Below are 23942 nucleotides of genomic sequence, written 5' to 3'. Positions count from 1 at the left end.
AAAAAGAATATTGAGTAATAATAATGTTGATATAAATAGTTGTTTAGTAAATCAGAAACATTTTTAGAAAAAGCATACGGAGACATTGTAAAACCAGCTCCACACGCGCATAATATTGTTCGTGTTATGACTACACCTGCTTTGGCTACATCAATTCAGATTCAAAGTTTTGCAAAACCCCTTCCGTTACAAGATTACGTTAAGGTACACAAGTACGAGAAAAAATTTTTATCTCCAGTACATGATGATATTTCACCGGATGAAGAAAGGTATGTGGTAATTCCAGATTATAAAACAAAATATTTAAGTCTGCTGCATGAAGATAAGTTAAATGACAATTACGATTCTTATTTATCAAACACCCACAATGCAAAAACCAACTTACACGATAAAACCATAAACACAATGAGTAGTCCAAACGATCTTTTACATATTTCTAAACAGATAAATGAGCCATTGGCTTTAATATCTCACTTCAACAACAATTCAGTATATTTTAATAACTTTGAGCTAAAAAATTCCGATAAAAACAATTCTATAGATTCACCTGCACACAACATTACTTTTAACATGCACTCGCTACTACATGAAGATACTCCAATTATAATAAGCTCAAACGGGGAGCTAATCACTCCCATGGAACTAAAGACCTTGGACAATAAGCCAGTTTATTTGTTGAAACCAACTGCTTCAGCTTTAACAAAAGCTCCGTTAACTTCATTTTCGACTGGAGAACGAGTAATTCAGGTTTTGAAAGGTGTTCTTGATGAAAATCGTAAATCCTTGGAGAAAAAATTACAAACGCATTTTTCAACAGAAAAACCGATGATAAATAAACCTGCATTTACAGGTTTTACTGAAAATCAACTTTTTGGAATTATGAATAATGCTCTTCAAGAAGGAAAAGAAGTTAAAAATTTTTTTTCCACTAACAAACCACCGACCCTTTCGTCAGCAGAAAGAATTCTAAATGCCGTTAAAACGGCTTTGCGCGAGGAAAAAGAAGAGCTGTTAAGAGCAGTAAAAATCACCCCTTCTTCTAAAGTGATAAGTCGACCCACATCGTCAGCTAGAGGTGTAGTTATATCTGAAGTCAAAGTTGAAGCTGCAATTAAAACAACGAGCAATGATGACAAAAGACACTCTCAACTAACCCTTAATAAAACTACATATTTTTCGGACAATAAAAAACTGTCATCTGAAGAAAGAATAGTAGCTGCAATTAAAAACTACGTAAAAGAAGAAAAAGAAGACATAAGATCAATTTTGAATAAAACGCGCCAAATAGCCAAATCAACTGCAGCTCCATTGACCAAAAAAGATAATGAGGAAGATAGAATTATTTACGCAATTAAAAAAGTCCTTGAAGATGAGGAAAGAGAAATAGAAATGTTAAAGAATGAATCTAGACAACTTTTCACAACTCCAATTACCAAATTTACAACGCAATCGGTTGACGTAAAAATTGCTGACGCTCTTGAAGGTATTCTCAGAAATAATTCGCAAAATCTTGAACCTGAAAACGGAAATTTACGTTTAACTGCTGAAGAAAGAATTGCTATGGCGATAAAAAGAGTTCTCAGTGTAGAGAAAAGAGAAATCGAAAAGTTGAAGAACGAATCAAAGAAAATACTGCATCCGACTACTCCCCCGATTCATCCAACTCTAATATCATCTGAGGAAAGGATTGTGTCTGCTATCGAGAGCGCGCTCAATGAGCAAAATAAGAAGAAGAAATCAAAAGAGAAAAAAGTAAAAAAAAAGCAGACTGCACGAAAAAAACAATCCAGCAAAAACAATCTTATTTCAGAGATAAAAGACACATTTCGTAAAGAACGAAAAGAAGTTGAATCACTAGTGCGTAATTTAAAACCACGTTTAACTCCTTCTCCACCACCCTCAACGGTTCTCACAATGAAAGATAAAGTAGCAGAGGAAAAACTAAATACCAAAGTTCCCCAGACACTTCTTACAACGCCTAAAACAATCACTATAGTAACTCCTTTGCCAATGGAGAAAATCATTAAGGTTATAAAAAACGAAATTAGAGACGAAAGAAGAAAAATAGAGACCTTAGTACGCAAAATTGAATCAACTGCAACTCTATCAACAACTACTTCAACACCACTAACAACTAAAAACACACTGCTTGAGGATATTAAAGCAATTATCGCAAAAGAAAAAGTCAATAGCAAAGACCCTCGGACCCTTTTACCAACAACTAAACCTATTGTTATACCAACTCCTGTACCTATGGAGAAAATCATTAAGGTTATAAAAGCGGAAATTAGAGATGAAAGAAAAAAAATAGAAAAATTAGTGCGCAAAGTTAAATCATATGCATTTCAATCGAAAACCACTTCAACACCACTAACAACTAAAAATACGCTGCTTGATGATATTAAAGCTATTGTCGCAAAAGAAAAGCTCAGTAGCAAAGGCCCTCATACCCTTTCACCAACAACTAAAACTGTTAAAATGCCAACTACTATTTCAATGAAGAAAATTATAATGACTATAAAAGAGGAAATTAAAGATGAAAGGAAAAAAATAGAAAAATTAGTGCGCAATGTTAAATCAAGTGCAACTTCCTTAACAACCACCTCAACACCGGTAACAATTAAAAACACACTACTTGGTGATATTAGGACGATTGTCGCGAAAGAAAAACTTAGTAGCAGAGATCCTCGAACACGTTTACCAACAGATAAATCTATCATAATACCAACTCTTGTACCAATGAAGGAAATTGTAAAGACTATAAAAGAGGAAATTAAAGAAGAAAGAGAAAAGATTGAAAAACTTGTAAAAACTGAATTAGCAAATTTGGAGACAACCCCTTCAACAAAAAGCTCAACAAGTATTGCTAATAACACTTTAGTTTTACTAATGAAAAACATATTAAAAAATGAAAAAACCGAAACTGCTTCTCAGTCTCCCTCTTTGTTAAAAGGCGTTGCAAATAGCATAAGTGAAATTAAAGATTTGCTAAAGGAAAGTAAACAAGATATTGAAAATCTTGTAGAAAAATCTAGAACGATAATTCAAAGTAATCCAAAAACCTCAGCACGCAGAAATAATGAAAGTAAAATGGTATCAGACATTGAACAAGCTATTCTAAAGGAAAAACAAGACATATCAACTATGTTGAACAAAAGTTTCTCGAACCCTCCGAAGCCAACGATGCAATCAGAAACGAAACCTTCGGAAGTTCAAGTTCTGTCTGAAATTAAAAATATCCTTAAAGACGACCAGTCAAGTATCGCGACTCTACTAAACGCTACTCGCAATGCATTTAAACCAAGTTTGCCACACAAAAAGGAGGAATCCAATTTAGAAGCCGCTGAATTAATCTCTACTATGAAAGACGTTTTGCAAAAAGAGAAAACTGATATCAATGGCATAATCCAAAAATTAAAACCTTCAACCTCGGCACCGACATTTTACCCTACAAAAAATCCGTTAGTGGTAGAGATGAAAAAGGCATTAAGTGATGAAATTCAAGAATTCAAATCAATCATAGCAGAGGTTAATCCAACCATAACCACTGTAAGGCCTAGCGTTTCGTCTGCCCGGAAGTCTACTAAAAATGCTCCAAACGATAACATGGTTGAAGTTTTAAAAGAAGTTTTTCTAAAGGAACGTAAAGAAATAGAACAGCTAAAAAGGAATAATAAACCTTCCGAACAGATCTTTAAAAAAATTGATGACAGAAACAAAGACGCAATTGTTGTTGAAATTAAGAACGCCTTGAGTGCAAGCACTAACAGTATTAAAGATCTTATATCAGAGTCAATGCAAAAAACCCTTTCAACAGCACGAAAACTAACTCATGATACACAAACAACGAGCAAACCTTTACAAACAACTCAAGCGTTTATTAAAGCAATAACAAAATCCAGCATGTTAGGAGAAGTTAAGAACATTCTTTTATCCGAAGAGTCATTAATTAAGGAGATAGTAAATCAAACAAAAACCCACTCACAAACAACGCCAAAACCTTTAACAACAAGTAACAAAACAAAACAGATATCATCGCATGATGCCGTAATGGATGCAATAAAAGAAATAAAAAATTTTCTTGATGAAGAAAGAAACGGGTTAAAACTTGTTAAAAAAAGCTATACAACACACTCTCCAACTCATAAGATACACACAGTATACGCACCAACTCACAGACACCATACAACTACAAGCAAACCAAACATTAACTATTTAAAACCTGGATTTAGGCCAAAATCCCGTCAAGATGAAGCAGCCAGTAAACACCAAATTGTATTAATTGAAACTAATGATTTAGCCAACGATTTATTTGATGGATACCCACCTCAGTATAGAACGGAAAATCCAAGGAAAGTGTTAATTGATGATTTGAAAAAATTGGAGGAAAATAATAATCTTGAGAAAAGATTTAGAAACATTGAAAGAATTTTAAAATCCCAAGTTAAAACTCCTCGCTTGTTAAATAATGAAGCACCCCGATATTTTCCCACTTCCAGACAGGTAAAATTAGATACAACTAATGCTTTGAGCCATATGCCTCCTAAAACTTTGCAAACAAGTTTCACTCCAGCTTACCGCTCCACAAAGCATATTAGAGTGCAGACGACAAGGCATGCGCCAGTTCGTAGACACACAACTCCACATCCTTCTACAAGAAGAAGAGGTCAAAAGATGCAGCAGCCAACTCAAAACCTCAAGATTTTGACACCTCACGGAAACAGACGTTTTGTTAACCACCATACAACTGCGAGACCAACAAATGTTTTCAAACACACAAAAACTGTTTCTTCCCAGAATCACCCAGCGATTGCCAGACATGTTGTTGAGATTTCTCCTAGTAAAGGTTTTCCTTTTATTTCATTTTAAGAAACTTTTGTGTTTTTTAACAAATATTTCTCTTTAATGTTTAGGTAAATACTATTTTCTTTTTAGCAAGTAAACTTGAACAAAAGCTTGATAAATTAACCCGTGAAATGGAAATATTGGAGAAACTTGAAAATGATTATAGAAATGCAAAAATGCGAGCAGTTGAAACGACCACTACTTCATCAACCACCACACCATCAACAACTTTGACAACAACAGTGATAACGATAAAAACAACTACGAAGACTAAACCCCCAGTTATCACTACAACAACACGACCGACAACACGACCGACACCCACAAGAAAACAAAAAAGAACAAAGGCTGCTTCGCACCATAAAACTATAGCAACAACTTTTAGGCCGACCAGCTTCAGAGCAGGAATACAAACACTAAATCATGAAACAACTCCTCGCCACACGAAAACAACAAATGCAAACGTTTATCATAACAAAGCTGCAAAGTTAGCATTGGAACTTGGAAAATGGGATACACCAGATGATGATGAAAGAGGTGATGAAAGCTTTGCTCGAAAAAAGGAAAGTAATCAAGAATTCGATCAAGCAACCAAACAAACAACACCGAATCCTGTAAGTGAAAATTTCATGAAGTTTGTAAAAAAGTTAAAGAAAGTAAAAGCAACATCAACAATCAAAGACCATGCCTATATGAATAGCTCTACAAAACCCCCACATGTTCATGCAGATTTAACTCCTAAAAGGAAAGTTTTCCATATTTCTAAATCAAACGATTATATTTCGCAACACATGTTTAGTGAAAGTCTAATTCCCAATGAGTTTTCTAACCAGCTCGAAAAGTTAGATGATAATGTCAAAAGCAAAGTTCAACTTTCAAAATCCGATGTAACCCCCCCGTTACAGGACTTGTTGGCAGGATCTAAAATGCCTACAGAAACTGAAATGAGCTCTATTAGTTTAAATAATGAGAATCAACTTCCTGGACTTGAAAACGTTAAAAGTCAATTGAAGGTTGACTCTGAAGGTGAAAACAGAACTAACGTGAACAGCAAAAGTGAGGATATAGTGGTTGTTGTCAATGAAGAGGATGACAATGAAGGATTAGGAGATGTTTATGTCGCAGAGAAAAGTTCAGCTGTTGAACCTCACAAGGAAATACTAAACGAAGATGACACAGATTTTAAACCGACGTTGGGAGATTTTGCTCTTCCTAATTCTGAAAATAAAGATACAAAAAAAATATTTAAAGCAACCTTGAAAGCTTCAAAGACTTTTGAAAGTATAGCTTTAAGCCCAGAAAACCCTGTTCCCCCAGATAATGTTATGCTTCCAGACAACACCACGGTTTCGTTCATTTTTCCTACGCAAAGATCTACTAAGTTTTCTGTAACTGAGTTTCCAGTCACAACAAGAGAGCCAGAAACGGATCGAGAAGGACCTTCTGTTTTTGATATAACAGAAATAAAACTTCACCGACCCGGAGTAAATCAAGATAAAAAGTCAAACGTTCCAAACGAATCTATCTCTTCAAAGCTTATTTCACAACTTGGAGTAGCACATTCAAATATGAATCTTAGTATAAACAAAGTGAATTTGTCAAATTCTACCTTAAAAATGCCTTTCAATGAACAAAAAGTCTCCATGATAAAAGAAGCTGATTCTTTAAATCACAGTGGTAAGAAGTTTTATGATATCCAAAAAAGCAACAAAAAGAAATTTCAGTACGGAAAAGATTTAATAACTTCAATACTATATCCTACTAACCCTTATAAAACAGACTTTGAGAGAATTGATAAAGGTCATATTTCTCAAGCTTTTGGAACTGATCATTTGGAACATAATTCGAAAAAAGACATTTTAGTGCAAGGTAATTTATTACTGAATAAAGATTTTTCTCTGTTTTTTCAAAAATTTCGGTAGAACTTTATATATATTTTTTTGTTGCTATGTTAATGCTATCTTTTAGCATTAGCATAGCAACTATCTTTTAGCATTAGAAACGTCCGCGCGTTTTTTCAGCTGCTATTTTTTAGGGGACGCATGAATGAAACGAAGCGTATCAAATTTCTACTGAATACTTAAACGCAGCGTCGCTCAAGCGTAACTTAGTAAAGTTAGCGCCGTCGAAAGTTTTATTGCTGATTTCTAAGATGTTGTAGCTTCTTACCAACGCGCTGCTTTGAGTTGATCTTTTTTGTTGCTGAAAAATTTAAATTAGGAAAATTTAGTTAGGCAATCACAGCATGATTTTTTTTTCATGCTTATACATAACAAATTTATTATCGTAAAAATTGAAACTGGGATACTATTATTAATTGCTTGGGTTCTATTTATACTGAAACCATTTTGTTTGCTGCAGTATTTTTGTTATGGTTACTTAGCGGTAAGTTGAGTTGCTCTTTACTAAATATTATATGCGATATTTAACTTGTTAAAAACTAGTTGAAGCTTATCTACTCCCAGGGTAGCATAACATTGTAAGAAACATTTATTGCCTCTTACACTGCTGTGCTACCCAGTGTGTAGAAATAAAAATTCACTAGTTTCAATGTAATAAAGATTTGAAGATAATCACCTTAAGCGAGGAAATAAACGAGTGCCGTACCTAATACTTAATCAATATATTTAAGGTGCCGGCTCGACCCTTATCCATTATGGCTTTGAGAACTACAGATTAAATGAAATAAAAGACGACAGTGGCAATAATATCAACGCAGTTTTAGTTGGCGGTGCTCGTGTTACAAAGTCAGATTCAAAATGCGGAGCTGCTGTGGAGTTGAGCGGTGGGGAAATCGTAATTAGCAATGAAGGATTGGTTAACAAAGAAATAGAAGCGATTACAATAGCCATGTGGATAAAACTAAAGCGTGATGAAGAAAATCTGTCACTGTTTAGTGTTGAGCCAGGACCAGACAACCAAGGGGCATCATTCTCTCTTGAGATAAAAGATGGCAAAGTCCATTGGAGTCATAACGACGAAAATGAAAACAATATATTTGATCTGTTGATTGTTCAGCGATCTTCCATGCCGTCAGGTCTATGGACACACATCGGTGCTTCGTATGATTCACATAACGGCTTAGCGAAACTTTATATTGACACACAACTAATAAAAACGGAAACAGGTGCGGGACGTATGTCATCAAAGTTTGTTGGAAAAGTAGCTGTTGGAAAAGGCGGCGCATTACCAGGGTTGGTTGATGAATTTTATTTATTTTCAAAAGCTCTAGTTCCAAGCGATATTAGAGATATTTCAGAACTTTGTAACCTTGATGCTAATTATCCGATTCCCATGGAAACTAGTACCTTGACTGGTTCAGAAATGATGAATTTAGATAATCGTTTAGCCCATCGTCATTCAAATATTGAGGTACTTAATTTTTCGCAGTGTCAATTTGTAATATTTATAGTCCTTTATTTATAGTATTTTTAGTGTTAATGTTAACAGTGTGACTCTTTTATTACCTTTACTTCTTGGTTTACTTAAAATTTATTCAAAATTTTCGCGGCAAAAAATAGTTTAAGTTATTTTCACTTTTTATATTCCCTCACTTATGATATTTGAATTCCTCAATTTGTGATTTTTTATTTTATTTCTTTACTTGTAATTGTTCAGATAAAAAATGGAGACCACAGTTATGCACAAAACCAATGCAACCGACAAGCGGTTTTTTTTAATACTGATTTAAGTGGAGGAAAAACGGCCGGCGTTTTTGTATATGATGGAGATACAAGTTCAATTGAGGAATGTATTCAGAAATGTTGCGACTCGTCTAAATGTCATTTAGCGTATCTGGAAAAAAATAGATGCTACAACATTATTTGTCATTTTCCTGCTTTATGTCAACCAATAAAGGCTGGTAAAGCGCTAATTACTTTGGGATATATCGTGAGAGATGGAAACTCAGTTTATGAGCCAGGTAAACTAATGCACTAGCTACACTTATGCTACGTTAATAGATGATTGCATGATATTTGAATATTTTTATTTCTTTTTATAGATGAAATACCAACTTTAAAGCCAAAGCCAAGTATTCAGCCATTTACCCACGTAACAATACAACCCGTAATCCATCAAAAGTGTTTACAAAGCATGGTATATTATGGCGTTGCTTTGCGTGGTGGTTGGACTTCAGGAAAGTTTACAGATATGGGCATTGTTCCCAGTCTTCAAAAGTGTGTCCAGTTATGTTGCAATGATAGCACTTGTGATCTTGCGATGTTAATGAGCCAAAAATGTTTCACAATTCATTGCTATTCACCTGAGGATTGTCAAACTGTTCCTAACGGACATGCTCAAATTGCTTATGTTACTAGAGAAGGCTATGCACCGATAGGTAAACATATTGGTAGCAATTAAAAGATATAATTTTAAGTTAGTATAAATTAAAATGAGCAATAAAATTTTAATCAAACAAGATATTTCATCCATAGTTCCTACGAAACCCACAACTTTGCTAATTGGGCATAGGCATCAACACAAGACAACGTCCTCTCCGTCATACCGACCTGGTGTAACATTTTCACCAACAATAAGCCGTAAACGTTCAGATATGTCGCTGCATTTAACATTTGATCACATGGATGAAGATGAAGTTTTGGATGAATCAGGTTACAACAATAACGGTCAGATGAGTAACGGTAAGTTTTGGTTTTTTTTTTTTCGTTATAACAAATAATTCTTTCCCACCTGTAAAGAATGTAGTACCTCAATATATTTTTGCTTACAAGGTAATGCATACTTTCTTCACAGGAACTAATATCTCCCCCGGAGGTGGCATTAGAGGAAATGGTGTGATGTTCCAAGGCGGTGTACTATTGTTAGATGGAGGGCAATTTAGTCCAAAACCATTGAATGCAATCACTATTTGTCTGTGGATCAAGCTTAGGGATGTTAATGGAAAACGCACGCTTTTCGAAGCACTAAGCAGTTTGTCGCAACCCGGAGTATTAGCAGGGATATTTTTAGAAGTAAAAGATGGAAGAGTTCGATGGTTCAGCAACAACGAAAATGGTGTTCAAATATTTAGCGTAGAATCCGGTGACGTTATACAAAAAGACACTTGGTTTTTTATAGCTGTAACATATGACAGTGAGAGTGGCGAAGCAAAGATTTTCGTTGACGGAGGTTTGCAGTCAATTAGCGTTGGACGAGGTATCCTGATACAAGATTGGTCATCAAAAGCAGGATTCGGTGCACATCAAGAAGGAAGATCCCTCCATGGATTTATGGATGACATTTATATATTTACTAGCGCTTTATATAGAGATGAAATTGTAAGTTACATAAAGAATTTTAAAGAAAAGCATGATATAAAGCCGCCTGCTCCTTTATTGACAGAATCTACTACAACAACTACAACTACAACAACAGTATTAACTACTACTAAAACAACAGCTACAACACCGCTTGAAATCAAAACAACAAGACGACCAAAAACAACTGTTTCACATAAACCTCCGAAGGTTTTTCGACCAACAAAACCTTTATTTAAACCAACAACACACAAAACAACCCCACATATTGTTAAAACAACGCATCATACTGCCACCGGTGCACCTTCCTTAAGAGCAAAAAGTAAGACGACGCCTAAAAGATTGCAATCGTCTTCTAAGAAATCAACAACAACCACCCCAACAACAAAAACAACGACAGTTGCAACTACAAAAACTACAACACCCACAAAGTCATCAACAGCGCCTTTATACGCCCCAAAACCTACTGATGGCGCTGCACCTGTATGTAAAAACGGTAACATTTATCGGTTTACAGACCTAAAAGGAGGGTTAGTAGCTGGTAATTTTTTAGACCGTGGTTTAACTAGCGGAATTTTACCGTGTATGGAGTTATGTTGCTCGCATCGTAACTGCGATCTTGCTTACATGATTTCTGGAAGATGCTATTTAGTAGAGTGCTACACCGAAGATTTATGCTCAATTGTACCCAAGGGAGTAGGAATAGTGTCACCAACAATTGGACTAGTTGTGCGTCCCAATGGTCCAAAAAGTGAGTTCTGTAAGATGTAGTTAAGTAGCTTGTAATAAAACTTAGGTTAAAAAAAAATTCTTTAAAATATTTTAGCAAATACAAGTTAAAAAACGTTTTGATGAGCTTAGTTAGTCTAAAAAAAATTTCAGTTTCAACTAAAAGATATAAGCATAACCAACTATTTCTATGAATATCTAAAATTAAAGCGAATAATTTTTGTTAGTTCCAGAATTGAGCGACGCGTTAGACACTCTTCCGAAGAATCAGCCTACTTTAAAAGAACCTAGTTCAAATAGTTTTATGAATGATGTAAACGAGTTAGAGTTGGAGCTGGGAACGGCATCGAACGGAAAACTTCACAAATGCGTATTTCAAAACACCCTTGCTCATACCACATTTGTTGGAGGACTAAGAGCAGGTAATTTTTCCAATAAAGGAAGAGTTATCTCGATGAAAACATGTCAAGATCTTTGTTGCAACGATTTAAAATGTGATGTTGCGGTGATGATGAAGCAATCATGCTTCTTAGTTGCATGCAACAGCATGGAGTTATGTCAGCCACGAGCAGCAAAACTCGAGAGATTTAGCTTGCTTTTGTCTTACCGTGATAGGTCCGCTGAAAAAGAAGGTATCCTGAATTTGATCATTGAATTGAATTTGATGCGTAAAACTAAATATTATGAGTGATTTTAATCTTCTTTTTCTTTTCCTTTATTACTTAATTTAAGGTTTTTGTTTTGTTTTTTTTTAAGATGTAGATTCGTCTGCTATATCTGTAAAACCAGTTTTCATAACTGAAACAGCCAGAATTACAACTACAACAACGACCGTTAAACCTACTACAATATTAGGCAAACAAGAGCTATCAAACGAGACTATTGATATGCCTGAAGCATTAAAACCTGACAATGAGGTGAAATCTTGGTGCGCAAAGTCGTTTATTCTTCCCGGAATGCGTCTAAATGATGTCTCAAAGGCTGGGGTATATCAAAATTTTGGAATAGTTTCTGATATTAAGGTTTGTATTAAATATTGTTGCGATTTGTCAGACTGCACGGTTGCATACTTGGATGAAAATATGCACTGTTATGTGGTAAGATGTTTCAATCCAAATCTATGTAAAGCAGTAATTGGTGCGGCAAGCAACAAAATTGGTTATGTTATTAGAAACGGTTGGTCGTTATTTAAAAATGAAAAAGAGGCAATTGAAGACAAAGTTTTAACGGATGATGATACCAAGAATATTTCAACTTCAAAAGGAGATATTAATGTAACCACACCGTTTACTAATAACACTATGCATTTGACAGAATCAAAAGTTATAGAGCCTGCTAATAAAATTGGTTATTGCAGAGAAAAGGAAATTCTTAAGGATCGCCGATTTATTATGGGAATGAAGGCAGGCATATTTACAGAGCATGGTGAAGTAGTAAATTTCCCTTCGTGTCTCGTCTACTGCTGCAGCGATAAAACGTGCGACATAGCTTATATGGTTGATAAGACCTGCTACAGTGTAAAATGCTTCACCAATAGCTCATGTGATACATTTGCTGTACCAAACTTCTTCCTTAACCCTATAATGGCCATTGTTTCAAGATCACCAAGTAATGAAGGGCTAATGATTTCAGCTGCTATCAATATTTCAGAAACAAACGTTGGCCATCATTATACCGTAAGCGCATTTCCTGGATCAATTAAGATGGATAAATTAAAACTTAAGATCACTAAGAAACGCAAACCAAACCACAACTACAAACCAACAGCCATTCAAAACCATCGCAATGTTAAGTTTTTAAATAGAGGTCACAAAAAAGCGAAACATGTTCAACTTGTTCACAAGAATAACAAAGAAGTTAAGCCTGATGATAAGAATATCATAAGTAAACTTGTTCATGAAATGCTAGGAGAGAGTTCTTCAGCATCTGGTGAAATAAGTAGCGTGGAGTCAGGAGACGGATCAGGCACTCACAAGCCTATAATTTATCATGAGGCTCGAACACATCGTAAAAAAAATCTACACCAGCATCACCATAAAAACCACAAGCATAAGAACAATAAACTGAAGAAACTTCATGGTAAAATGCACCAAAAACTTCGGGAAAAGATTAGCTTTTCTAATTTACCTTCGTTAGCGTATTTAAATTTAACCGAAGACGTAAATCCTGACAAAAAGCATTATTTTCCCATGGAAAAAGTCGATATTCAAATGATTCAAGCGCTTAGTCCTGATAAAGGTAATTTTACTCACAACAACTCATTGACGTTTTAGCAGCTAAACTGTTTATCTGCAAAAAACGTTTTTTAATAATGTGATCCTATTAAGGAGTGTTGATAGAAGATTTTTTTAGCAATTTAAAAACTGATTTTTTAATTAGCGACAATTGAAAACCAAAATTAAGTTAATGATTTTATAATATTTCAGATTTCACGAGATGCGATGCAAACAAATACGGTTGTGAACATTTTTGTATCAGTCTTATCCACGGAGGTTCACGATGCATGTGCAATATAGGGTATAAGCTTGCTCTTGACGGTAAACACTGTCTTTATGAAGGCGATTGTGACGCTCGAGCACACGGATGTCAGCAAGCTTGCAAGTTTAACGAAGATGGATTCCAGTGTTTTTGCCGCAGCGGTTTTTTGATGAAAAAAACACAGGAAAATGAATGTCAAGGTATGGCAACGAAGTTGTTTTTAGTACTTTTTTTGTTGTTGCTATGTTTGGGGTGTTGCTATTTATCGTATATAACAATTTTTTTAAAACTAGATATGGATGAATGCACTATGGGTATTCACGGCTGCAGCGATATATGCATAAATACAATCGGCTCCTATCTTTGTCAGTGTCATGACGATCTTACCTTAAGCGATGATGGTATGACATGCGGAAAACATAACGGTAAGTTTAAATTTTAGCAATATAAAATTTTTAAACTTCCCTTCTACTTTTTTTAGAACATCATTTTTTTTTTTTTTTTTTTTAGACTTGAAAAAGAGCAATATTGCACATGTGAACGACACCTTCACTAGTAAGTGACTGATTTTGTTTTTCAAGATTTTATTTAAGTATTGTTTTATTGGTGATATGAGTTTTAAAAAACTTAACCTTGTTTAGTTCCCGCAATGATAGTTTCTGCGCAAAAGAAATCAACCTACGTTACACAAGGACACAGCGTAGTTCTTGAATGCAAATCATCAGGTTATCCAACGCCAACTATTGTATGGGCGTACCGTGATAATAAAACGTATGTTATAAAAGATGATGACCGTCATAGGAATGTAGGAGGAGGTGCTCTTGTTATCCAAGACGCATCGATGAACGATACAGGTAAGAGGTTGTTTTCTGCTTGGCAAAAAAGCTTTCTCTGCTTACTCTAAGCATTATCTTAAAGATTTTTTGTATCCTCACAACACATTTTATCAATTTCAAATCAATAGGTGCTTATCTTTGCATTACTTCCAACATTGCTGGTACTGACTCCGTCACTTACAACTTAAACGTGACCGATTTAAATGAATGCGAATTGCCTGTCCATAAATGTGAGCATGTTTGTCAAAACACTCTCGGAAGTTATTATTGCTCTTGTTACAATGGTTATTTGCTATCTGATGATCAAACAAGCTGTATTGGTAATTATCCTTATTTCTGCTAACTATTTTGAAGGTAGGGACTGAAACAGAGGTTGTTAACATCATATGTTTATATATATCATATAGATCGTAACGAATGTTTTGAAGTTAACGACTGCGAACAAGTTTGTCAAAATGCTGTGGGGAGTTACCAGTGTGAATGTTTTCAAGGTTTCCATCTTGCAGCGGATAGGAAAAGCTGTCAAGGTATTATTAAGATCTGTGTGATAGATAACTCAACTAAAAATAGATAACCTCTACTAAAAATAATAATAACAATAACAACAACAACAATAATAGTAATGATAATAATAATAATAATAATAATAATAATAATAATAATAATAATAATAATAATAATAATAATAATAATAATAATAATAATAATAATAATAATAATAATAATAATAATAATAATAATAATAATAATAGTAATAATAATAATAATAATAATGTTAATAATAACAATAATAATGATAATATAATTAAAAATTTTCATTAAGATCTGAACGAGTGTTTGAGCAATCACACAAATGCCTGCTCTCAAATATGCAACAACACCGTGGGTGGATACAGTTGTAGCTGCTTTCCAGGATTCCATCTATCTCGTGACAACAAAACTTGTGAAAGTAAGTTGCTTTCTTTAAGGACGGTAATTAATATAATCAATTTTTTTATTTCTAATTGAAATAGATTTTTTGGTTCGAATTCAAAAAGCTGTTACCTTTATCTTTTTTTACCTAGAAACAATACCAATGCCTCAGAGACACACTCAGTTATTTCTCAGTCAAGTTCTAAATGGTTCTTATGCTTACATATTGTTGACGTCATTCACCCTCTTATGTCTCGCGATGTTATGTGGTACGATCATTTACTTGGTACATCGTTACAGAAAACAAAATAAACTCCGCGAGGAAAACTGCGGCAACGAAATTCCTCCAGTAAGTATCTTTCAGGAGATTGTTTTTTGACTTAGCGTTTTTTAAAATCTGAATTTTTAAATTTTTTGTGTTTAATTCGAAGTTTTTTATTTAGATTAATACGCGAAGTTCAGCAATATTTTCATGGAATAACTAAGAAATGTAATTAAACGCAGCTGGAATCAAAATGATAAACCTGCTTTATATTGCAGATTTATTTTTTTTTTGGTACTTAAATAACATATTAATTAGAAATACTTTTCGTAATTTTAGTACATAATAATAAACCCTTGTATATAAGTCATTTATATCACTGATGAACTGCATTGTAAATACATGAAATTGTAATTTAATATTTATAAAAATAAAATATAAAATTGTACATTTAGGTCTTGCATAAATATGACAAGATCGTGATTTCATGCTTTTATTGTTAAAATGTATATATATATATATATATAAAATTAAGAGAATTTTTAAATAGTGTAAATAAAAAATCTTTGATTGATTATGCTGCTAGTGAAAATTCTTTGAAATTCAAACGGTTGACGTGCCTAAAATGAAGTTTAATTGGTTAAAAGTATATAAAAAAAAACTCAAAATAAATAAATACTTAAACTAAAAATGACACTGAAAATTCTTACAAATAGAAAATAAACCAACATACCTATTGACATTTTGGGCAATAATAGAACCACTGGTCATTGACTTAGTGCCGTGAGATGGACGGAATATTTTTTTTTCACTAACATCAACTGGCTTTTTTACTATGTAAGGCTCATTGGAATGAGAAGGATATTGAGTAAAGCATCCAGCTTTTGAACCCCCTATCTATAATTAAACACAGATACAAAAATTAAACATAATAACCAGCAGAAGATTGTAAGCTAACTTCAAATTCAAGCTAACTAATTTTAAAGAATAGAGGCATCTTATTCCCCTATTATACTATTATTAAGAAAGATCTTTTTAAAAATCTTTTTACAAAAACTATTTTAGACCTCTTTGCCAGGGGAGCTGGGCTTGAAAGGCATTAAACTTATGTTTTGCTTGAAAATTTCTTTAAATGGTGACAAGGAAGCTAAAACAGAAATTTTAAAAATATATTAAGAGTTCCATTTCAGTATAAAAATTAAAAACTTATTTCATTACAAAACAATATTATGATACTAAGTGCTTAAGGTTCTTTAGTTCTTAAAATTAGAAACTCAAGAACTTTCAGATTGTTCAAAACAATACACTAAAAAATATATTTCTGTTGTTTGAAAGCACTTTTACTTACGATTATCAGCTTTATTAGGATTAGAGTCAAAGAATGCTACAGGATGCAAACTTGACTTAAAAGGAACTCCCATCATCATTTTTTTACTTGCAGCATCATCTTTCTAAACAGTTTATAAACAAAATTCTATAAAAAAAAATTTGTTAAATAAATCAGCTACAAACTTTTTTTTATAAACTTACAGCTCTAATTTCTCGTGCATGATCATAGGGTTCTGAAACATAATGTTGTGATTTGCCTATTAACACATTAGTATAACCATATCCAGTTCCTTTCTTGCCAGGGTTTGTAATAAAATTTCTTCCAGGTGAAATATAAGGAGTTCTATCCTTAGATAAAGGGCTAAATGTTGATATTGGACCAGAGAAGGTTCCAAAATAACTGCCTGCTCCAGAACTGAATCACAGAAACCAGATTTTAAAAAAATCAGAATACGAAGAACTGAAATTTTTATTTACAATCATGCATTTATTCATCAAAAATTCTAACTTAATTTTTATAAAACTATGCAGTTATTAAAATACTTACGGTTTTTTTCCTGCATGACTTGGCATAAATGCTTTTCCTAAATTCAATTTACTTTTCTCTAATCTATCTTGTCTGCGGCGTTTCATTGGATCAGTATAAGCCTCTCCCTCCATAATACGGTTGAATTTTTTATCAAAATAACCTACTTGTAAAGCACAAATTTTCTTACTGCTGCCTGGTAACATTTGTTTGCCTTTGGATGCTGAAACATTAAATGGCTCTAAAGAGAGAGAGACTTTAGGAGATAGAGATCAAAAGAAAAAATGTTTTTATATTTAAAGAGTTTAGAACTCTTTTAATAGTATTATTTATTAACAATATTATCAATGTTATTGTTAAAGAAACTAAATTTTCAATGTTAATAATTAAGTTCCTAATATTAATAATGTTGAATAAACATAACATAACTTGCTTTTGCATGACTTATATTGACTTAAACTACTGTGCTAAAAAATCTTGAACTTTGCTGAACTAAAAACATTTAAATATGGTAAAATTCAAAACTTAATTACTTACTCCCAAAAGTATCCTGAAATGGATCACCAATTGAAACATATCCTAATTCACTGAACAAGCCAACTCTAATTAAATCATTCTTTGTACTAGTTGCCATAGTTACTAAATATTTAGCACTACATAGGTACTATACCTTAAAGATAAATTAAAATATTAAGTTAATATATGATAGTAATAAAGTACTAATCTCATTCCAAGATATACATACCATTATATATATATATATATATATATATATATATATATATATATATATATATATATATATATATATATAGAGAGAGAGAGAGAGAGAGAGAGAGAGTGAGAGAGAGAGAGAGAGAGAGAGAGAGAGAGAGAGAGAGATTGAGAGAAAGAGAGTTATGGTGTTAGCCTATTCATAAACAAACAGAAAAATGACAAATTTGGAGTTATGAGTCTTGTATTAGGGATTCGATATGTTAAATGAAATATTATCTTCAATACTGATAGTTTTAGATAATATATAAAATAAAAATAAAAAAAATTAGTTTATTTTACTCTTGTTTTTTTTAAAAAAAAAAAGCAAAATAACAATGTTATTTCTTAATCATTTCAACTATAAATTAAGGAATATCAAGTTAATTGATTTGTTTTTCTTAAACAATTAACTAAATCACCTAAGCTAAATCGCAAATGCTTAGAAGTTTGAATTCTCTCAAAGGTACCATATTGCAATCTTGGTTGCTATAGACGCAATCTTTCGGGAGGTGCAAGTCAACATCTTGGAAAGAGATAGGAACCTGCGTTCCGGCTAAGTTTGATCATGTTTAACCGCAAATTCCGGGTTCCATCTGAACCGGGATTTTTTCTACTTATATGAAACTACGAAATTAACACATTTCGAAATTTTAAGTTTTCAATAATACCTAAAACGAAACTTTCGAATAAGAACTTTTAAGTATTGATTTTTCAACAACTTTCAGTTTCTTCAGAAGTCTCTTCAAAATTCTAATTCCGACTAAATTCGGAACTTGTTATCAAACGCGATCAAAATCGGCCGGAATGCAGACCCCTAGTGAGGAGCAAGGGAAACTGTCAAACATCCGTGCCTCTCATGTATGTAAGCCTGATTCCGCTGTTTTAATTTTTTAATATTTTGGTTAGTGGAAACGGAGCTTTATTTTAGAAAGACTTGCTTTGATAAAGCTTCTTTTTCACTGACCGATTTTTTGTAACGTAAACAAATTTCTATTAAAGAATATTACAAAACGCAAGATTTGCACTTAAATTTGCCAGATCGTATACAAGTAATCTCAAAAATAACTTAATTACATAATAAGTATACTTAAACTTCATACAATTGTAGTTAGCTTTTGACTTTTTTAGCTGCCTGTAGCCCTAATAGAGATGCAGTTCTTCTTTTTCTTTTTTTTTTGATATTAATAATCAGCATTTTGTTCTTATTACTACCCAAAAATAGTTTGATTAGATACAACCTTGCATCTGTGCAAAAATTTAGTTTCTTAATTGCCAATATACTTTGATCATAAAAGTGTTAAATATCAATATTCAAATATATTGCATTTTTTAGCACACAAATTATGATCTAACTTCCAAAAAAGCTCTATATATCAGAACAGTTTATAATCAGCCATCTTTAAAACAGATGATGACTTAGTTAAAGTTTATATAAGTTAAAGTTTTTCCCAGTTATTGTTAAAATAAATAAACAAGGAAGAGTTAAACTTAACACAGCATCAAGCCTCTGTGTTTTAAACTGTATTGAATAAACCAGACTAAGTTCTAACAACAGTCTCATCTTTTAGGAACAGTCTGAAGACTTGAAATGAAAATTGAGAGATAAACAGTTTTTTAAAGAAAATCCTTCTGTATTAGTTTCATGTTAAATAATTTTAAGAATTTAGTTTACTCATTAAAAATTTTTTTTCTGTTAGAGTAATTATAAATTACCAAAAATTAAAATGGCTGATGTAAAGGAAAAAGAGAACGATATTTTCAAAGAAGCAAGTAGTCCAAAAGTAATTAACAAGAAAGATAAAAAGAAGTATCAAGCATTTCGTTCTGATGATGATGATTCTTCAGAACAAGATGAAGCTGAAGTATCAATAGCAAAGTAAGTCTTTTTATGCATCTAGAACTAATTAATTTTTGTTTTTTTGGAAATTGCGTTTTTTTTTTTGTTTTTTTTTTATAAATGTTATAAAAATTTTTTTTCTCTTTAACCTCTGCCAAAAAAAAATGTTTTTGTAACTTCAAATCTAATCAACCAAGTGAAAATCTGTAGGAAGAATGATAAGTATTTATTTCATATGAAGTAAAAACTACTCCCAGGTCTGACAAGATATCTATGCATAAATATTGTAATCTAACATATTGTGTATGTGAGAAAAAATAGGCCTTATTGTCTCAAGTTTATACAGTAAGTAGCAAAATCAAATAAAGAAAAAGTTCTCCATTCATACTTAAGAGCTTTAAAAGTGACCAAAGAAAATAAACCAAATATAAGAAATTTGTTTTTAATTTAAAAAAAAAATGTTTTTTCAATAAAGTTTGTTAAATACTTATGCTATGAATATTAACATATGTATAGATCAGCTTAATACTGGTTATTTTTTGTTTTAAAAAAAAACAACACAAAGATAGATATTGTAATCACCTTTAAGATAAAATGTTTCTTAAGTTATTTTGACTTTTTTCATTCAGCAAAATCATCTAAAATTTGTAATAGACTTCCTAACCCTCTTTAAATTTAGAATCCTCAGGATTATCCTAAGTAAACTCTCGAAAACTTTTATCTTCCTGATTACAATCCTAATAGTTGACAGCTTCTTTCTTTAAGTCGAATGGAAGGTTTAATTGTTCAAAATTATCATTTATAATTATTAACTTAAGTCCCATTAAATCACTTTACATTTAAAATACTCTTTTCTACCTTTAATTCCAAGTTTATCTTATTTTTTTATGTGAGTTTAATTTTAAAAAATTTTTATTTTAACCTCAGTATATTAAAAACTTCACCGTGGGAAACTTTCACTAAAAATTTTATTAAAAAATTAGTGTTTTGTTTCTCTAATTTAAATATTTCTTTGAGATAAAAACCTGCAACATAAAAGTCCATAATGACAAAAGTGCATCAAAAATGTTTCTACTTCAAAATTACATTCTTGAGCAGTATTTTTTTGTTGTTGTTGTTAATTAAAAATAGCTGCTGTTTAATAATGTGATAAAATTATTGTTTTTAGATTATAAAGTATTGCACTCAAGCATTGTCTGCTGTGTCAAAGTTTCAATCCCTAAAACCTTTAAAGTTTTAGGGATTGAAACTTTGACACAGCAGACAATTTCCAAAGTGTGCCTTCTTTTTTTTTTTAGTCCTTTATGATTCCTAGTAGAAGAAAATTTACCAATCTAATGTTTTTAAATGATATATACAATTTTATAACACACTTTTTTTTCTTGCAGGCTTTTTTCTGCTAGCTTTTGTCTAAGAGAGTTTTTGTCTTGAGGGACTTTGTCAGACACTCTATAGTGGATACAAATTTTAGTTTGGTTTAGTTAAAAAAAAAAAATGCCAAAAAAGAGATTTAAGAATTAAAGTAGGTTTTTTTAAATTAAGAAAGAATAGAAGATAAGCAAAAAAGTTGTTAAAAACTTTAAACATTTTGACTAATATATATACATAAAGTTTTTTTAGAATTTAAAATTTAGAAGAATTCTTCACAATGGTATTAAAGTTATCACTTATGATTTTTATATTTTGTATTTTTAATTTGACCTGATTGTGTTATAGTAACTGTTATTTTTGTTAATAAACTTAAAATATACATCCGGCAAACATCATCAAAAAGTAGCCATATAAACTTTTTTTGGACCATGAGAGTGCATGAATTTAACTTTTGCATCTTTGTTCTTGCTGTCAATATGCCAAGCCACCAAAAAATATAATACTTGCGATCTCCAAATTCAAATGGCAACATTATATAAGTAGTCAGCTTTTGGTGAGGAGTTTCAACTCTACTATTGATTATATTAAAATTTTGGAACACTGTATCTTTGTTTGTTCTTTTGAAAGAAATCACTGTCTTTGAGGCAGGTTTATAATGATAGTAGGATCTTGTACCAGGTACTGTTTTAGCTGCTACAAATCTTACAGCAAGGTTGATTCTGAGTAATTGTAGAACATTTTCAGTTTTAAAATCTTTTCAGTAGCTTCTATTTTTCATTTGCTTCAAGTCCAAAATTAAAAGTAAAAGAGTGTTAGTAAGTTTTTTTTTTATGTGAAAACACAAGTATAATTTTTTTGACATCTAATCATTAACTGAGTCTAAACCAAGCTACACTCAATATCATAGAAAAAAGGTGCATAAAAAGTTCATAAAGTCAAAGATTTTTGTTGTTGTAAATTATTCAGCATATGAAAGCACAAACAAGCTAAGATACTTAAATCTCTTTAAGCCAAATTAACTAACATTGGGGGACAGCCAGAATGTATTTTTCCAAATGATTTTAAGAAGGAAAAAAAAACTTTTTAAATGTAAACCTTGGTACAGTAATAATATAGATTTCAAACTATATATCCCAAATAATTACTGGTAAAATATTTTTTGTAATTAGGGTGTTGAGCATGTAGAAATAATTAGACAAAATTGTTGTTTCAACAGAAACTGGTTACTCAGAAAATGTTGTCACAACAAAGAGTGAATTACTTTTAAATAATAATCAGATCTTATTTTGCCATCCATTCATGTATGTCACTAATTAGATGATGAGGCATTTGCCTAAAAAATTATTGAAGCATTTTTAAATATACTCTTTCAGCCTTTTTTAGCACAATGTAGGTGTTGTTATTTTTAGAATTGGGAATAAAAAACTCTTGTACCACCATCTTGTACCCTGTATTATTCATTAACATGTTTTTGTTTAAATATAAACTGATTTGTGTTTATGTAAAAAGTTAAAATTTCATGGAGTTTTTTCAAACTCAAAGAACAATATGAAAATATTTTAATTTTAAGATGATTTAATATGAATAAGTGCAGATTTGAGGTTCTTGATATTTGTTAGTTTTTTCTATTATTATTGATTATTATTATTAGTGCTATTTTACTCCTATAATTTCTAGATTACAGAAACTCAAAAAAGATCGCAATTCATTTAAAGTAAAAATAAAAAATATCAAAGGAAAGAAAAAAGACAAAGAGAAAAAAAAGAAAGTGAAAAAAAATGTCTTAAATGTTGAAGATGTGGAAGATGGAGCTGTTACTCGTGGTATGTCTTTTTATTTATTTAATTTTTTTTTCATAAGTGATTTTTCTAAAATAATTTACGCTTACATTTTTCATTTTGTCCACAATGTAAATTACCTTAGGTCAGGAAACTTCATAAAATAACTGCAGCAGTTAAAGCAAAAGTAACAACTCTCTGTTGAAAAAAGTTGAAAGAGTTGAATGCAATTTTAAAGTTTTTATAGAATTCATTGGTTTTTAGCTTTTAAAAAAATTTCAATATCTGCTATAATAGTTGCTTTATGAACACAAAAGTGTGTGACTAGTTAACAAAAGGATTATGGGTCCTCATTAAAGAGTTCTCTGAATTTCTGTGCTTTCTGTGTCAAGAAATTCTTTAAGAAATTCTGAAATAAGAAATTCTTTTGAAAGAAATTCTTTTAAGAAATTCTCTCTGTTGTCAAAGTTTTTGATCCTTATGAGAAACCTTAAGTTTTATCTAGTGCAGTAAACATTTGGAAATTTAATTGGGTTTTTTGAATCTTGTTTTTCCCAATCCCTAAATCTTTTGATTGAACTGTGATAAAATTTATTTTGAGATAAGAAAAAAAACCCTATATGTTATCCTACCCTCCTTCATTGCATTAAAAACATTTGAAATGCAAAGTTTCCTTTAAAACAATCCAATTCTATTGAAAAGCAATTAAAAAATTTTATTTTATTTCTGTTTTATTTTCAAGTATTGAATGGTACTGCATCTGAAGTATTTTATTTGATAAAAAGTTTTTGAAGAAAAAATAAAAAAATAATTGTTACTTTTTTTTATAGAACTTATATTTGGTGTGCCATTAGAATTAGCAGTTGAGCGAAGTGCTTTTCCAGACAAAATTGCTCTACCTCGTATAGTAAGGGATTGTATACAACATATTGAAGAAACAGGTAAAAATATGATTTCATGATATTAGTCATATGTGTTACATTTTTTGTAATCTTTTTTAAAATTAAATTTGAATTTGATTTTGG

General features: G+C 31.7%; 3 protein-coding genes across 7 annotated transcripts in view; 2 read left to right on the top strand and 1 right to left on the bottom strand.

Annotated features, from left to right (window-relative positions):
• The window catches only part of LOC145189105 (uncharacterized), a 48223-nt gene extending 32420 nt beyond the window's left edge, over nt 1-15803 (top strand). For both annotated transcript variants that reach the window (XM_090086708.1, XM_090086709.1), the window contains exons 9-26: nt 68-4846; nt 4936-6714; nt 7478-8217; nt 8464-8767; nt 8849-9184; nt 9282-9488; nt 9601-10854; nt 11060-11464; nt 11589-13070; nt 13259-13510; nt 13604-13735; nt 13821-13865; nt 13952-14164; nt 14275-14466; nt 14554-14673; nt 14970-15095; nt 15211-15407; nt 15502-15803. In XM_090086708.1, the coding sequence (XP_089942834.1) occupies nt 68-4846; nt 4936-6714; nt 7478-8217; nt 8464-8767; nt 8849-9184; nt 9282-9488; nt 9601-10854; nt 11060-11464; nt 11589-13070; nt 13259-13510; nt 13604-13735; nt 13821-13865; nt 13952-14164; nt 14275-14466; nt 14554-14673; nt 14970-15095; nt 15211-15407; nt 15502-15543 (12605 nt within the window). In that variant the 3' untranslated portion in view covers nt 15544-15803. The remainder of the gene's footprint in view (nt 1-67; nt 4847-4935; nt 6715-7477; nt 8218-8463; nt 8768-8848; nt 9185-9281; nt 9489-9600; nt 10855-11059; nt 11465-11588; nt 13071-13258; nt 13511-13603; nt 13736-13820; nt 13866-13951; nt 14165-14274; nt 14467-14553; nt 14674-14969; nt 15096-15210; nt 15408-15501) is intronic.
• Nucleotides 1-23942, top strand: part of LOC145189440 (ralA-binding protein 1-like) — a 138052-nt gene that overhangs the window by 105075 nt on the left and 9035 nt on the right. For all 3 annotated transcript variants that reach the window (XM_090086714.1, XM_090086713.1, XM_090086715.1), the window contains exons 2-4: nt 19629-19807; nt 22817-22962; nt 23748-23858. In XM_090086714.1, coding sequence (XP_089942840.1) covers nt 19656-19807; nt 22817-22962; nt 23748-23858 — 409 coding nt within the window. In that variant the 5' untranslated portion in view covers nt 19629-19655. The remainder of the gene's footprint in view (nt 1-19628; nt 19808-22816; nt 22963-23747; nt 23859-23942) is intronic.
• LOC145189103 (cilia-and flagella-associated protein 96-like) lies at nt 15787-18484 on the bottom strand. 2 transcript variants are annotated; one of them, XM_090086720.1, is made up of 8 exons: nt 18351-18484; nt 17713-17845; nt 17197-17416; nt 16851-17064; nt 16669-16771; nt 16388-16467; nt 16054-16217; nt 15788-15940 (listed from the first exon to the last, which is right to left on the bottom strand). In XM_090086720.1, exons 2-8 carry the CDS (start codon nt 17807-17809, stop codon nt 15895-15897), a joined length of 924 nt encoding a protein of 307 aa, XP_089942846.1. In that variant the 5' UTR covers nt 17810-17845; nt 18351-18484; the 3' UTR covers nt 15788-15894. The 2 variants fall into 2 exon arrangements, with proteins under 2 accessions (XP_089942847.1, XP_089942846.1); XM_090086721.1 differs by lacking the exon at nt 17713-17845 and having other exon boundaries at nt 15787-15940; nt 18351-18468.

This window comes from Hydra viridissima, unplaced genomic scaffold (genome assembly GCF_058129835.1).
Source record: "Hydra viridissima isolate aposymbiotic clone 2 unplaced genomic scaffold, HvirCarnegie_v1 scaffold_5, whole genome shotgun sequence".
Lineage (NCBI taxonomy): Eukaryota > Metazoa > Cnidaria > Hydrozoa > Anthoathecata > Hydridae > Hydra > Hydra viridissima.
This window is presented reverse-complemented; position numbering and strand designations above follow the sequence as displayed.